At 42.0% G+C, this 14,124-nt stretch overlaps 1 protein-coding gene across 1 annotated transcript; it reads left to right on the forward strand.

Moving 5' to 3' along the window:
- Positions 1-1,057: 1,057 nt before the first annotated feature.
- LOC115597477 (uncharacterized) lies at positions 1,058-13,655 on the forward strand. The gene is made up of 5 exons (XM_030443409.1): positions 1,058-1,186; positions 1,535-1,602; positions 1,835-1,964; positions 2,100-2,348; positions 13,197-13,655. The coding sequence occupies exons 1-5, from the start codon at positions 1,058-1,060 to the stop codon at positions 13,530-13,532; spliced, it is 912 nt and encodes a 303-aa protein (XP_030299269.1). The 3' UTR covers positions 13,533-13,655.
- The last annotated feature ends 469 nt before the right edge of the window (positions 13,656-14,124 follow it).

Here is a 14,124-nt window from a genome sequence, read left to right on the forward strand (position 1 = left end):
CCTTCATTTTTACAAACATGAGCTTTTATTTTGAAAGTTTGCGGATATGTCGTGTGTAGCCCCTTTCCCGGTCAGTCTGCGCTGTTTCTGACTGACAGAGGTATGTAGTTGAGGCTCTGAGATCAAACAGTTATGTTTTTGAGTTTTAAAGCAAATTTAGTGAATGAATGTTAATGTAATACAGTTCTGAGATGTGTTTATGCTGTTTTCTATTGTGTAGCTTGATTGTGGGAGCTGTTTTGAGCAAGAGAAAGAAAGTTAATTTGCTGCGATTTCTCCCTGTGTGTGTGCACGCCAGTGAATGTGGATGTGTGTGTTGTGTGAATATGCTAATGCACTTGTAATAGCCTACATGTTAAATGGATTTTATTTTGTATTTTTTGTGTTAGGTATATTGTGGAGAGGATGACTGTTTCACTCACATCCATATTGTTTCATGTCACCATCATACAGGTATGTGTGTGGTTGCTCAGCGTCCATTTGCCGTGTTCAGAGATGTTAACTTGAGTAATTAACTGTGTGGAGATATGTGATATTTTTTGGGAGATAATGCTGCATTAGCAGTCCGTGCTGTTTCTGACTGACAGAGGTATATTGTGGAGAGGATGACTGTTTCACTCACATCCATATTGTTTCATGTCACCATCATACAGGAATAAAGTGACAGTGAGAAGCCACCTCTGCGTCCAATGTTATTGAGCACATAACACAACGCAGTGTAGTCGGGGCCTGCAGACCGTTCCGGCTACAGGTACATAACTAAGTATCAAAAGAACTAAAACACAAGATTCTGGAAAGATTAGCAGAGAGCATGTATAGCTACACAGCATACCAAACTGCTGCTCAGTTCGAAAGTGTTGCAGCAGCACTGATAAACAAGCACCCTTGTCTCCAGGAGCGAGGCTCAACCACTCGCTGTTGTGGTTGGAAAAGTTGTCTAAAGCATAAAATGGCTAATTATAGAACAAAGCGTAGGCAATCAGGATGCCTTGATGTTGCAGTAAATACAGGTAAGCAGGGAAGGCATTCAGCAGGACAACCAGCTAACAAGCGCATCATGAAGGCAAACAAAGGTGAAATCAACTACTTGCCCAACTTTCCGGATGGATTTGATCAGGCAGCTCTGGAGGGGGCCTGCAAAGACTTGGTTGATGAAATGCAGAAGAGAACACCAAATGGACCTCTTGTGAAACAAAAGAGGTAGTGGAGTCGGAAACCTGCCATAAGCACGATGGGGAAACGCTGACCTGCCCTTTTCACTGAAGATCAAGTATGTTTAAGACAGGGAAGATAACAAATTAGTATTTTCTACTGTTATATAATGTGTCTAGATGTATATTTCTCTTGTCCTCTTTAAGGAAAACATTGGTATTTTTAATTTGGGGCATGTTTTTCATTTAAACATCAACATTTCAAATCATATAAAAAGTACATTCATGGATGTTTTTCAGCACTACTTTGCAGATGGCTTAGCAACCTTGTATAGTTCAGTTGATCTAAGTTCAGTTTTTTTTTTGTTCTCTGTATTTTTCAGGTGTTCATGGAGTTCAGCAGGATTGTGGGCAAGAACCTCAAGCAGGAATTCTATGAGAGCATCAATCGGCACAGTCCTCGACTCCTCGAGTTATTTCGATCAAAGAGAGGGAATGTTGGACAGTTGTTGACACAGATTTCACTACAGACCAATGCAGGTCCATACACATTATGTACTTGGCATTGTTTTTCACAGGTTTTGTAAAAACATATCACAATGCTACTCTGTTAGTTGTATAATTCAATCCAAACATTGCTTGGTTTAAGCTTTCTTATAATCATTATTTGTTTTTCATTTTAGCTATCTTACTTGTGGTACTGTGTTTAATTCCCAACGGACTACAAAGCCGACTGCGATCCGGACACAGGTGCTCAGAGGGCTTCCCATCATCCTTGGGGACAACCCCACAAACTTCTTCAAAGCAAGCTTTGTAAGTAAGCTCTTGCTTTCTTTCTTATTTTCACCATTATTTATTGTTCACCATGGCACTCTTATGTTGATTAAAGTTGTTTTTCAAATGAGAAATCTAATGTTATGATTGTGCTCTTCTGTTATCCTTTTTAAGGAATCTGATGATGATGATTCTTTTCATAACATTGACATTGGGATACTTTTCATTGAGTGTGAAGGTGCTGTACTCACATCTTCCAAGCATCTCAGTCCAGCCTTGTTGAAAATCATCATTGAGGGAGAAGTCGTGATGGACAACATTCAAGATCTCCCAAAAGCAATGTGCATTCTGTTTGGACTCACATATGCACTCCATATTAACTACCCCAAGACTATGAAGCTCACATTTCAGTTCATCCAACAGGTATTGCTCTCGTTAGGCCACATTGACCTAAAGCCGAAGCTGCAGACTTTGAAAAATCAGCTTGCAATGTAAAGAGATGTCAAGTCTACTGTAAGAAGCTGTTGACTATTTTTTTTTTTTTTTTGGCCACACCAGTAAAACACTTTCTGACCTGTGGGGTAAACCTTTTTATTTTCTGTAAAACAAACAGAGACAGATACACGTAAAACAAAGACACACACAACACACACACACACACACACACACACACACACACTCACTCACCAGACACATTCAACACCCATACACAATACACACAAACAACAGCGTGCTGAAGGATGTGACTTGTGTGAAAATTAAAACTGAGAGGAGTTGTAGCAGAAAGACACAAGACATTATTGTTTCAGTTCTTCATCAGTCTATGTAGATGGAATTAGATATTGTTCTGATATGGTAGTCTGTTGGTTCATGCTCTGGCCTCTCTAAATTTAGGCAGATGAAACAGATCCTTTTCGTTCACAGTTTCTTGTACATTTGAATGATGATACAGCTGCGGCATGCTCTCAGTCAGTTCTTTAAGAGTCAGAAAGTGCAGCAGGTCTGGTGTGCTCCTTGCCTCAAAGTTTGCCATGTTGTACATGACCGTCAATTCAGTCTTGAGCCCGGGGAGGTCAAAATGCAGCCCGTAGCTTTCCGCGAGGCTCTGGAATTCAGAGCTGAGGAAGTTTTCTCTGTACGAGGCAAACTTCTTGGTGTCCAGAAGGGCAAGGAACATGAGTTTTTCATGATCCTTGAACCTGTTCCTCAGCTGAGTGAGGATGTTGTCCAGGATATCACTGTGCAGCTGCTGGTATGCTGCGCGCACATCTCCGACTCTCCGTGCCCTGCGCCCGCTGGGAACCCCAACTTCGCGCACAGTGTCCTCATAGATGGAGTCAAATTTGGCCTTTTCTCTCTCTGTGGTGCTGCAAAAGTCCTCGATGATGGACAAACAGAACTGCGTGTCACACTCCTTATTCTGCAAGATCCCAAAGAGCACGTTGGATAAGGGCGAACACGGAGTTCAATGTAGCGAGGAGAAAGCAGAAGTCAAAGTCTGTCAGCAGTGCAGTGTATCCATCAGCGCTGTGTACAGCATCATCATCAAAATCATTGTGGTTGTCAACAATGAATTCAAAGAGCTCCAAGAGTTCTTCTCTCCGCTCATACACAGTGCAAACCAAACGTGATGAGAAGTTCCACTATGTTGGAGTCACTCTGGGCAGTCTTCGCTGGCATATTTCATCCAGGAGTTTCGTGCGTTTGGCTGACCTTGTGAAAAAGGCTGCAAGGCCACTTAGGTGGGAGAAAGTTTTTCTGCACTCTTTGATTTTGGCAGCACTTTGAGACATGACGAGGTTCAGAGAGTGCGCATAACAGTGAACGAAGAGAGCTTGTGGTATTTTTTTCCTTTATTTTAGCTTGCACCCCATTCAGTCCAGAGGCCATGACTGCAGCTCCATCGTAACAATGGGCAATTACTTTATTGGTGCAGGCACAGTCCTCCAGACACTCCGAAACTTGACGATTTATGGCCTCTGCGCGCTTATCACCACTGACATCACCAAACTGGAAAAAGCACTCCTTGACATCACCGTCAGTGGTGTAACGCAGGACATATGACATCTGAGCAGAGTTACTTACGTCAGTTGTCTTGTCTACCATAACGGAGACAAAAGGCGTGTTCCTCACCTCCGCCCTCATTGCTTCGGTCATTACATCTGCCACCGATTGAATCAGGTCATTCTATTTTTGCTGGAGGTGGCCGAATCCAGATGACAGCGCAGAGGGCTGTCATACCCCGCCAAAAACTCTAGAAGCTCCAAGTAGTTCCCCTTGTTTTCAGAATCTTTACTCTCATCATGTCCTCGACATGCCAGCTCTTGCTTTCCAAGAAATGTGGTGACATTGATGAGACGTTTCAGGATCTCTCTGTTCTGTCAGACCTTGTTGTTGTGGGCCATAGTATGTTTACGGCGCTGCTCATCTAGCTGAAGATCAACTCTTGTGTCCCCAAAAGTTTTCAAACTGACCATCGTTTGCAGGTGTGCCGCAGAATCTTGATGTCGGTGGGCTGACTTTGTCAGATTTGTAAGGCTGACAAATCCGCCACTGACCCAGTTGTAAAAAGTAAACAACTCCAGCAGTACAGCCTGTTTGTTTTCTTACAGCCAGTCAGCCATGGATACCGCTGATAATTTTTGGTAATTAATTGTATTAAATTAAATGAAAATAAAATAAAAAATAAAAATAAATATTTTTTTATTGAAAACTGTAGTATTATTATTATTATTATTATTATTATTATTATTATTATTATTGTTGTTGTTGTTGTTATTGTTATTAAATTTATTATTATTTCTTATTTATTTAGGCCTTCTCTGAAGGCGTAGAAGGCCCTGAAGGTTCCCCACTGATGTTCATATTTTGATTACTCAGCCAGTGTTTGTGGGTCTGAATGGAAGGAATTCAACAAAATAACTACTGCCCTATTGATTTTAATTTATTTGGACTTAATTAGTAATTTAACCCATTCAGGTCAGTTTACAAAACAGAAGCTGATGGTGATTCTATGGGTCGGGTGGATGGAGCATCAGCATTCTCCTCCTGAATCCTCCTCATGATGGCTGCAGAGCCTGGGGTTCTTAGAACATGCTGTCTTCACTGGATTTGAGGTTTCACCAGTACCTTTCCCAGTTACTCGAGAAGAGGTGTCTCCTCTGGAGCTTCCATCTGTTCCACTCTGGCTTCAGTGCCATCCAGATGAAAAAGGTGTTGTACACAGAGAATTCCAATATGTCAAAGAATATCACCAGTGGCCAGTGTAGGGTCCTCCTTCTGTAGCTGTAGGCAGTCACCAGCTTGTCCGTGTTGTCCACGACTCCTTCGGTACCATCATAATCCATGATGATCTATGGTTTTGATGCTCCTGGCCACAGATTCTCCCATCCCTGTGCAGTGTACTCATGAGTACCACATTCTTGCCTTTCTTTGACCGGCTGGTACTGGGGCTCATCTTCGTTTTGGAACTAGCTGATGCTCGATCTCATCCTCTTCTTCAAACTCACTGTCAGAAATGTGATCCTCACATTCTGAAACCTCTTCCTCTACATCGTCATCAAAAGCTTCTCTCTCTTCCCAAATCAATTGCAAGGCCCTCTGAGCAGAGAATCTTTTGGCCATCTTGATCAGTTGTGCTAAGGAACCACACTGGTAAAGCTATATTTATTGTGTCCCACCCCCAATTTGCAGCTGGGATAGAGTATGAAAATATAAAGATTGGTTCCCACAAGACAGAGGGTAAACAGTGTTGGTGCTTGAATTTTTTAGCAATGTGCGGGAATGGCAGGGGCAGAAACACAAAACTCACACAAACACACACACACACACACACACTCTAACAGCAGGCCCAGACAGTACAGAGTGAAGGTACACAGGACCTACAATTCCCCCACATTTATTAGCCCCGGGTCCAGTGGACCTGAACACCCTGTATGTAATATAAATGTGTAGGGGGTTGTACAATGTGTGGTCATTGAAAATGGGTTCTGATATATGTTCTTCACAGAAAATGAGCCAAGGCCAATGAGTTTGAGGTTGAAAAAATAATGAATCGTATCATTTTTCTTTTACTAAAAAATTAAAACAGGTCCCACAGACCCGAACACCATACAAGGGTTAACTAAATAATGCAGAGTAAATAATATAAAATAATAATTCAACAGATGACAACAAATAACAGAAAATATGGAGATTGTAAAGGTTAAATTATTGAGATTAGGTGAATTTTGGATGATGGTGAATTTGCGAACAGGTAGTTAGTCTAACAGATTACGGGAGTAAATTTTACACTAACGGAGCCCTATCCGAAATTCTCTTTGAGCTTATAAAACAGGAATAGAAGCTTTACAAACACCAACTCTGATTTCATTTATGTGTGGATCTAACAGTGTACAGAAGATTCAGCCTACTTTGTTTGTAGATGAAGAGGTCCACGGACTTTCTCCGCTTGCCTGCAGGTTTGCCGCAGCAGTTCAACAGCTGGAGGATGACATTGCGTCTCGTCTCTGATGATGAAACTCACAGGCCCAACGGGGTGTTCCGTTTGAGTGTGCTGCGGGCGTTCGGTCGTGGCTGGATGGTAATTTCTCTGTTCGGCTAGAGATGTTGTCCCGGCTTCTTGAGCAGTTCAATTACTGCACTGGCTTTTGAATAATGATCAGTGTCTTAATCAGCATTTCTTTAGAGCGGTAGTGTTTAAACTTCAGTTCTGAAGTGACTTAACTTCTTGTTTAAAAATAACTGGAGGATGAAACGCTGGCCGGGCGAATGTTCCTTCGTCACTAAATACAAGAATAAAAGTAGTTTCTTCTGAGTCAGCAATGTTACGTGTGCTCTGATGGGGGTTCTGCTGTGTCTCCCTCTCTCTGTGTGCCTGGTCATAGCACCCTCTTCACCTGAGCACACCTGAGGGTAATTGATGCTCTAGAGTGGGGGGAGGTGATAAGATAGCAGAGAGTGCAGGAGCAGGAAAGATCACATACAGCAGTAGCACACCTGTGAGGAGGGTTTCTCCCCTCACTCTTTTGCCCTGTTGTTCTGGACAGGTTTGGTGGAAACCTCCATGCTCCTCTGGTGCTGGGGGTTTTGTTGGGTTAGTTTGTTGTGTTCCTTTCTGGGCTGGAGATTGCCGGTAGTTCAGTGATCTCGTCTCTTTTGTTTTAGGTTCAGTTTTCCTTTAGGTAGTTTAGGGGAAGGTGTGGGAACGACGGCTCAATGCGCAGCTGGTCCCACATCTTCTCATCTTTTGTTCTTTTTGGCTGGCATCTTCAGCCCTCTTTTGTTTGCTCTTGGATTTTCTTTTGATAAATGTACAATAAAGTTTGTTTAATGGTTTACATTGAGTGTGGCGTCCTTAATATGTTGCTTCCTCCAACCCCTTTGAGCCTAGTGCTAAGATTATCATAATGGAGGCCGTAACAGGCAACAATACTTTAACAATATATAAAAGAAAAAAGAAATGGCTTCGTTCTTGTTAAAGCTTTTCAAAAAGAGCTACTCAGAGAGAGAATACCTCAAAGATTGTGAGTTAACACTTGGAAGAAAAATTCAACAAGTGGTTCAAATCTGCGGAGACTGCAAATCTCGGAGCATGCCGCAAAAACGAAGCAAAGTACGGAAATCAAAAGGTAGAACTGTAGAAACGAAAAGTAAAGTTTCAAAAAGTTAAAAAGAATAGAGTTAAGAGTAGGAGTTTCAAAAAATAAAAAGAAGAGAGCAAAGAGAATGGAGTATGCCGTTTTCATTTTTTTAGACTAAATGCAGAACCGAGGGGTGGGCTGACCGCATCACTTCCTCCAGCGATATCACAGCTCATCTCACGGAATTAAACTATTCTGATCGATTTGAAAGTTTTTGCAAATCACTGTTCACAGAAATCCACCATGGTCGCACAAACATTTGTTTACATGTTTTAAAAAGACATAACCGAAATCACTAAATAGGCAAAGAAAATAACTTGTTAGAATATATCAAACACACACAGAGACATATGCAGCAGCAGCACTGATGGCTTAAACATATTTCATATAGTGCTAGCTTTATACTTAACTCTTTAGGCGCCGGGTTTTATTTTAAAAAATACTAGATTTTGACATCTAAATTTCAGAAGGTTCTGGCTTGAAAGTGGCTTGAGATAGAGACAAAGTGTAAATGAGACAAATATTGAGAATGACCTAAAGTTTATCTAGGGAGTAAATGTTCCCATCTAATTTGCATATTATGACGTCATATGGCGGTGGCCATATTGGATTATGTAATTTCCATGAAATACCTGATATTTTGAAAGAGAGGTGAACTGATTTCATCAGATTCATTCCTTCCATCCTTTTATTATGTTGTCCACACATCAAATGAACAGGGAAAAAGTCAATTGTAAGCCAACAGTCGTAAACTAGAACTATTACTACACCACTATGCGTTTTTTTTTTTTTACCCACCACCCCCCCTCACTGGAGTTTTTATTTTCTTTTTTCTTCCATTTTTCTTGTTTTCTCTTCTCTTCTTCATTATTATTATTATTATTATTATTATTATTATTATTATTTTATTATTATTATTATTATAATTATTATAATTATTATCATTATCATCATTATATGATAATAATAATGATAATAACAGTAGGCGTCTTTTAGCTGCAGAGGCCTTATCTGTGCCCATCTATCAGATAAAAGTTTGTAGTATTTGTAGTGTGGAGCCTCTCATTGCAAGGCACAGAGACAATAAGAACAATATTGAGAACCCCCCCTGTAAACTAGAACTATTACTACACCACAAAACTCATGTAAACAGTAGGCGTTTTTTATGATTTTTTTTCCCAATTGCTTATCAAAGGGCTTTATCCATTCCTGATATCATCCTCCTCATCTCTCAAGTAAGCCCAGCCACCATTACATCATCATCATCATCATCATCATCATCATCATCATCTCCAGCCCTGTTCTGCCTTCCCCTGTTGCCTCTACCACGTCCACCTCTCCTATGGACACTGCGACCTCGTGTATCAGCCCTTCCACGAACACTTTGCCCACGTCTCCCCCTGCTATCCCCACTAGTGTTGGGAGAAGAGTAGGACTCGTGTGTGCTTTGTGCTTCGTGAACACTGCTGCGGCGCATTGCTGCACCACTGCCGCGCATGGAGGTTACGTGACCGTCGCGGTAGAAAGAGTGAACACTAACGCTGGTCCCAGCGCTGTTATCACCACCCCCGCTACTTCTACCACATCCATTCGCTCCCTTGCTGATACTACTCCCACCTATGTTGGGCAAAGGGTCGTGTGTTTGTGCTTGTGCGTTTTCCTCGCTCTGCGTGGCACCGCCATTGCTAAACGAAGACGCACCGTGACTAGCAAGCTCACTAATCAACCGACCGTCATCTACCAAAGTTAGATTTCCCCCTTCAGAATCAGAATCAGCGAACAGGAGCTCAATCACTTGTCAACTTTTTGCTTGCCATTGTCGTTTATTTCATGCTCAAATCCAGCAACACCGCTTCTGCAAACTGGCTCCTTGGCTCACTGTCTCCGGTCTCTCACCCCACAGTTTGCATGGGACTTCCTCGAAAAATTTTGCATTGAAGCATGACGTATTTCTGCGTCTTAGTACGGGATGTCTGCCAACTAGTGGTGGGGAGTATGAACAACATGTAACACTCTATTCAGAGAAAACAGCTGTTTTGTTCAGTACCGCGGGGTGTCGCAAATTTGCGACTCTGGCGCCTAAAGGGTTAATACAAAAATATATGACAGAGGTAGATAAATATATCTATAAGCATATATGTAAAATTAGTTCATTTCAGAAGTTTTCTTTGCAACTATACCGGAACCAAACATTCAGACACATTAAAACAGAATTTTTAATTTGGGTTAATTTCATGTCAGAACGATGGGAAAAACATTAAATTTGAGACCTTATCGTGCTGGTTAAGAATATGTTATTTTGGAAAAGATGAAATTCCAGTTTTAATCCTCATCCAGGATTAACTTGAAATCAGGTCTTACTGGCTCTTGCTGTAGAATGGGAATGCAAACAGCTTTTAAACAAAAACATCGTAAATTTACATTTTGACGAGTAGAAGCGAATGCCAGATGTTGATTGTTATCTCTGGAAATAGCGACTGCCACATCAAAGAGTGATGACACGATCCAGTGACCATTCGTTCCTAATTTACAATCAACAAGACACTTAATTATCAGCACTTTTTTGCAGGAAAAACAGTTGTTATTCGCTCCAGATGCAGGGTTGTTGAATCCCTGAGTGTTGGGTATCTATGACCTGGGGAAGAAGACTTTCATGTTTCATGAAAGGGGGGTGGAGAAGCGAATGGTGACTCCATTCGTGAGTCCAGCAGACTACAGACAAAGTTTTATGGCAATACCAAATGTTCTTCATCTTCTTGCCGGGGTAAGGGTTAGGGTTAGAGGTGCCATCTCTCTGCGTCTGAAAATGTGCTGCCTCGAGATCGCTTCTCCTTTAGCCCGAGGAAACACAGCCTGTTTCAAAGATACAGCAGCCAGCAGCTTTGCCCAATGACTTCAATCAAACTTTCCAGCCAGCCATGTACTCTAGCACTTCCCCTCAGCACTTGATATTATAAAGATTTAAAATGAGTTGCACATGACCTCATTTGCATATCATGTGCTAGCTTATTCTCCAGGTATTAGTTATTTCATGCCACACCATTTGTGACCATGATGTTTTCTATGATTGCAATTGCAGTGACTATGCTGTGCTCAAAATTACTTCCCATAGTAGTTCACTTTAACACTTGTATACATAGAAGTAGAAGTATGAATTATTTAATCACTGACATTTTGTGAAATGTGCTTTTTATTAATTCATATTTGCACAAATAACAATCTATGTGAATTAGGTAGACCTGTGTGTGTGTGTGTGTGTGTGTGTGTGTTTGTGTGTGTGTTCATCTCATTGCTGCAATAAACAAGCTTATACTTGTATTTTATAGCAGTTAATCAGGTTTTTTCTTTTTTTTTTAACATCTGTTTGCAGAAAGAGCCAAACACAGTGTTAAAGTGTGTACACTGACCCACACACACACACACACACTCAGGGTCAGGGTCAGATAGAGACAGCTTGACAAATATCCCATTCCCAAACATGCAAACACACTTCTTGAAGGGCAGCCAATCCACACAGAAAGGCAGAACGGTGGCAACTGGATCAGGGTTACGGTGTGTGTGTGTGTGTGTGTGTGTGTAGGTGTGTGTGTGTGTGTTGCACTTGTGTGTGGGGGGGATATTTAGAGGTTGCCAGCAACCAAACCAGGGCACATATATTTATATATCTCAGTGTGGATTGAGCCTTATCTAGCACCAGTGGCCTAAAGCCCCCTCAAAGCTTTTTCACCCAGGAGACTGCTGTTTGCCTACTGTGTGTTTACTTATTTTAACATTCAAAGCTGCTGTAAGTGAAATCATTTTGTGTGAAATAGCTCTGAATTTAACAGTAATCAGTAGCCCCATTCACATTGCCATTTCAGTGCGGGAATCCTGTGCCAATTCTCCGCAGAGCCATCTGTGTGAAAGTTCCAGATGCACCTCTGGAGCTAGTTTTAGAGCCGCAGCAACATGATCCTTCATTCATCAAATAAAAGAGAAATGACCCGCAGGGCAAAGTTACAGGATTGGTTTATGGTCTGGATCAGGGATGGGCAAATGGCGGCCTGTTCTCGCTCAATGTGGCCTGCGAGTCAATTTCCAAATATCAATAAATTGTTGGTTACACGTTGTGAATTTATTTGACCGCTAGATCCCAATTGTAATGATACTGTCCACCATTAGAGGGCGCTTACTCAAAATGCAACAGGCTTGTTGCCAAGCAACTGAAGTCTCATCCTGGCCGTGTTCCGATATCCATACTTCCCATACTTACTATACTTAGTTTGAGTACTTAGGGTGTTCCAATATCGATCGCAGCAAAAAGAGGTGTACCTAAAGGACCCGGATGGTGCCCTCATAACTGAAAAAATGCTGAGTGTGCAACGATGTACACTTTACGCACTCGACAGCCACCATATTGTCTACGTAGCGGAAGAAGCGGAGCCAGGCAGAGGCGCTCAGCTCGAAAAAGTTTTTTTAAATGGCTACCAAGACGACAGCGCCTGCAGCGAAGCCATATTGCAGGATTGTAATTGTTAAAAAGTAAAGTCGTAGATGACTTTTGTTCACCGTTCAAAGCGGGATGTTTTTGGCGGGTGACGAGCTGCGGCGGCTGTCGCGATCGTAATTTCCGGTAAGTGCACCACGGAGTATCAGATTTGGAACAACACTCACCTGCTGAAATCTGCGTACTTAGCAAGTGCGGATAGTGTACTACGTTTAAGTGTACTCATGGAAGTATGTATTTCTGAACACAGCACTGGTCTTGCCTGCCAAACCTCAACCGAGACGACACTGGACAAAGAGAAACATGAGCGGACAAAAAAGAAAGCTGGACCAAGAAAAGTGCGTCTTCCAGGCAAGATGGGAGACAGACTTTTTACCAAATTCATAGGCAAACCTATGTGCTTATTGTGTCTGGAAACCGAATCAGCAATGAAGGATTTCAACTTGAGTCGGAACAACAACACCACGCACAAGGACAAGTACGACAAGTACACTGGCGCAGCCCAAGCCGCTATTATCGCGGACCTCAGCGGAAAAATCCACCGACATCCACGTCAATATTCATAATCATGTTGAAGGAAAGCTAAATCAAATCATGCATCACTGCAAATACTTCTCCATGGCGTTGTTTGAGAGTACAAGATGTGACGGATGTTAGCCGAAGGGTGCCTCAGATCCGGTCTAGTGATTAGTAACCTGGTGCTGCTCTCCTGAGCCCTATCCACCTCTCTCCCCTGCAGCCGCGCCTCGACCACACAGTATGAAAAAAGGCAGTAAAAGTATAAAAACAAAAAAAACCTATAAAATAGCAATAATGATCAAAACACAGGGAGTAAAGAGAAAAATGCAAATGTGTAAAAAATAATGTGTGAAGTACAATTGCAGTATGATGATCAGTAAGTGTAGTAAGTAAATTTAAAGCAAAGTAGATTAACAGTAAATAATGTGCAGCGCTAAACTGAATGAAAAGTGTATGTGTGGGTCAACAGTAAGTTATCAGCAGTTTAACAGCAGACTACTAATGGAGATGTGGTGTAAATTGTGGAACTAGTAAAAATGAAAAAAATATGGTAGTGAATGTAGGTTTTGAGAATTTTAGAATTTTTATCATAGGCTAAAATCCTATTTTATTTTGTTTTTACAGGAAGCTTTCTGTGCCAAGGCAATGAACTTCAGCCATGTCATGGATTTGGTTACCAAGGTTACCAATCTGATTCGAGGAGGAAACAGGTCTCTGAATCATAGAAAGTTTGTATCCTTTTTGGATGAAGTGAGTGCCGCCTATGGAGACTTACAGATGCACACCGACATCAGATGGATGAGCCGCGGGAAGCGCTTGGAGAGGTTTTTTGAGCTGTGCACTGAAATCCCAGTGTTCTTGGAGGAAAGCATTCGATGTGATGCAAGTACTTACTGCAGCAAACTCAGGGATACAGATTTTCTCTGTGACATGACACTACTTCACATCTCAATCCCCTGAATGTGCAGTTGCAGGGAAGAGATCAAACAGAGTCAGATCTCCAAGCGCGCATGAATGCATTTCAGCACAAACTAGCCCTCTTCAAAGCAGGCTTTTCAGCTGACCATCCAAATTTGGCACACTTCCCGGCCTGTGAAGAAATGCGCAAAGATGTCCCTAAATGCGAGAAAACACTTCTCAATTACAGAACCGACATAGAAAACTGCAGCAGCAGTTCCAGGACCGCTTTCAGGATTTCTACGCCATGCAGCCACGGATTGCGTTATTTGCTGACCCTCTCTGCTGCTGTCATTAAGCAACCACCTGAGTTGCAGCTTAAACTGTGCGAACTGCAGTCAGACCCCTTCTTCCAAGCAAGGCGCAATGAGGGGGGAATTTAATTTTGGAAACTTTTACCAAAGTCCCGCTTTCCACTCTTCAGGGATTTTGCCCTCTCAATGGCCAGCATGTTTGAGCAGCTTCTCAACAATGAAGCACATAAAATCCAAAGAGAGAAACAGGCTGACAGATGAAACTCTGTTCCAGCTCATGCAGATTGGATGCACAAAACATTGACATTGACATTGGTGTCTATTGTGCGCCAGCAGGAGAG

This window comes from Sparus aurata, chromosome 16 (genome assembly GCF_900880675.1).
Source record: "Sparus aurata chromosome 16, fSpaAur1.1, whole genome shotgun sequence".
NCBI classification, from domain to species: domain Eukaryota; kingdom Metazoa; phylum Chordata; class Actinopteri; order Spariformes; family Sparidae; genus Sparus; species Sparus aurata.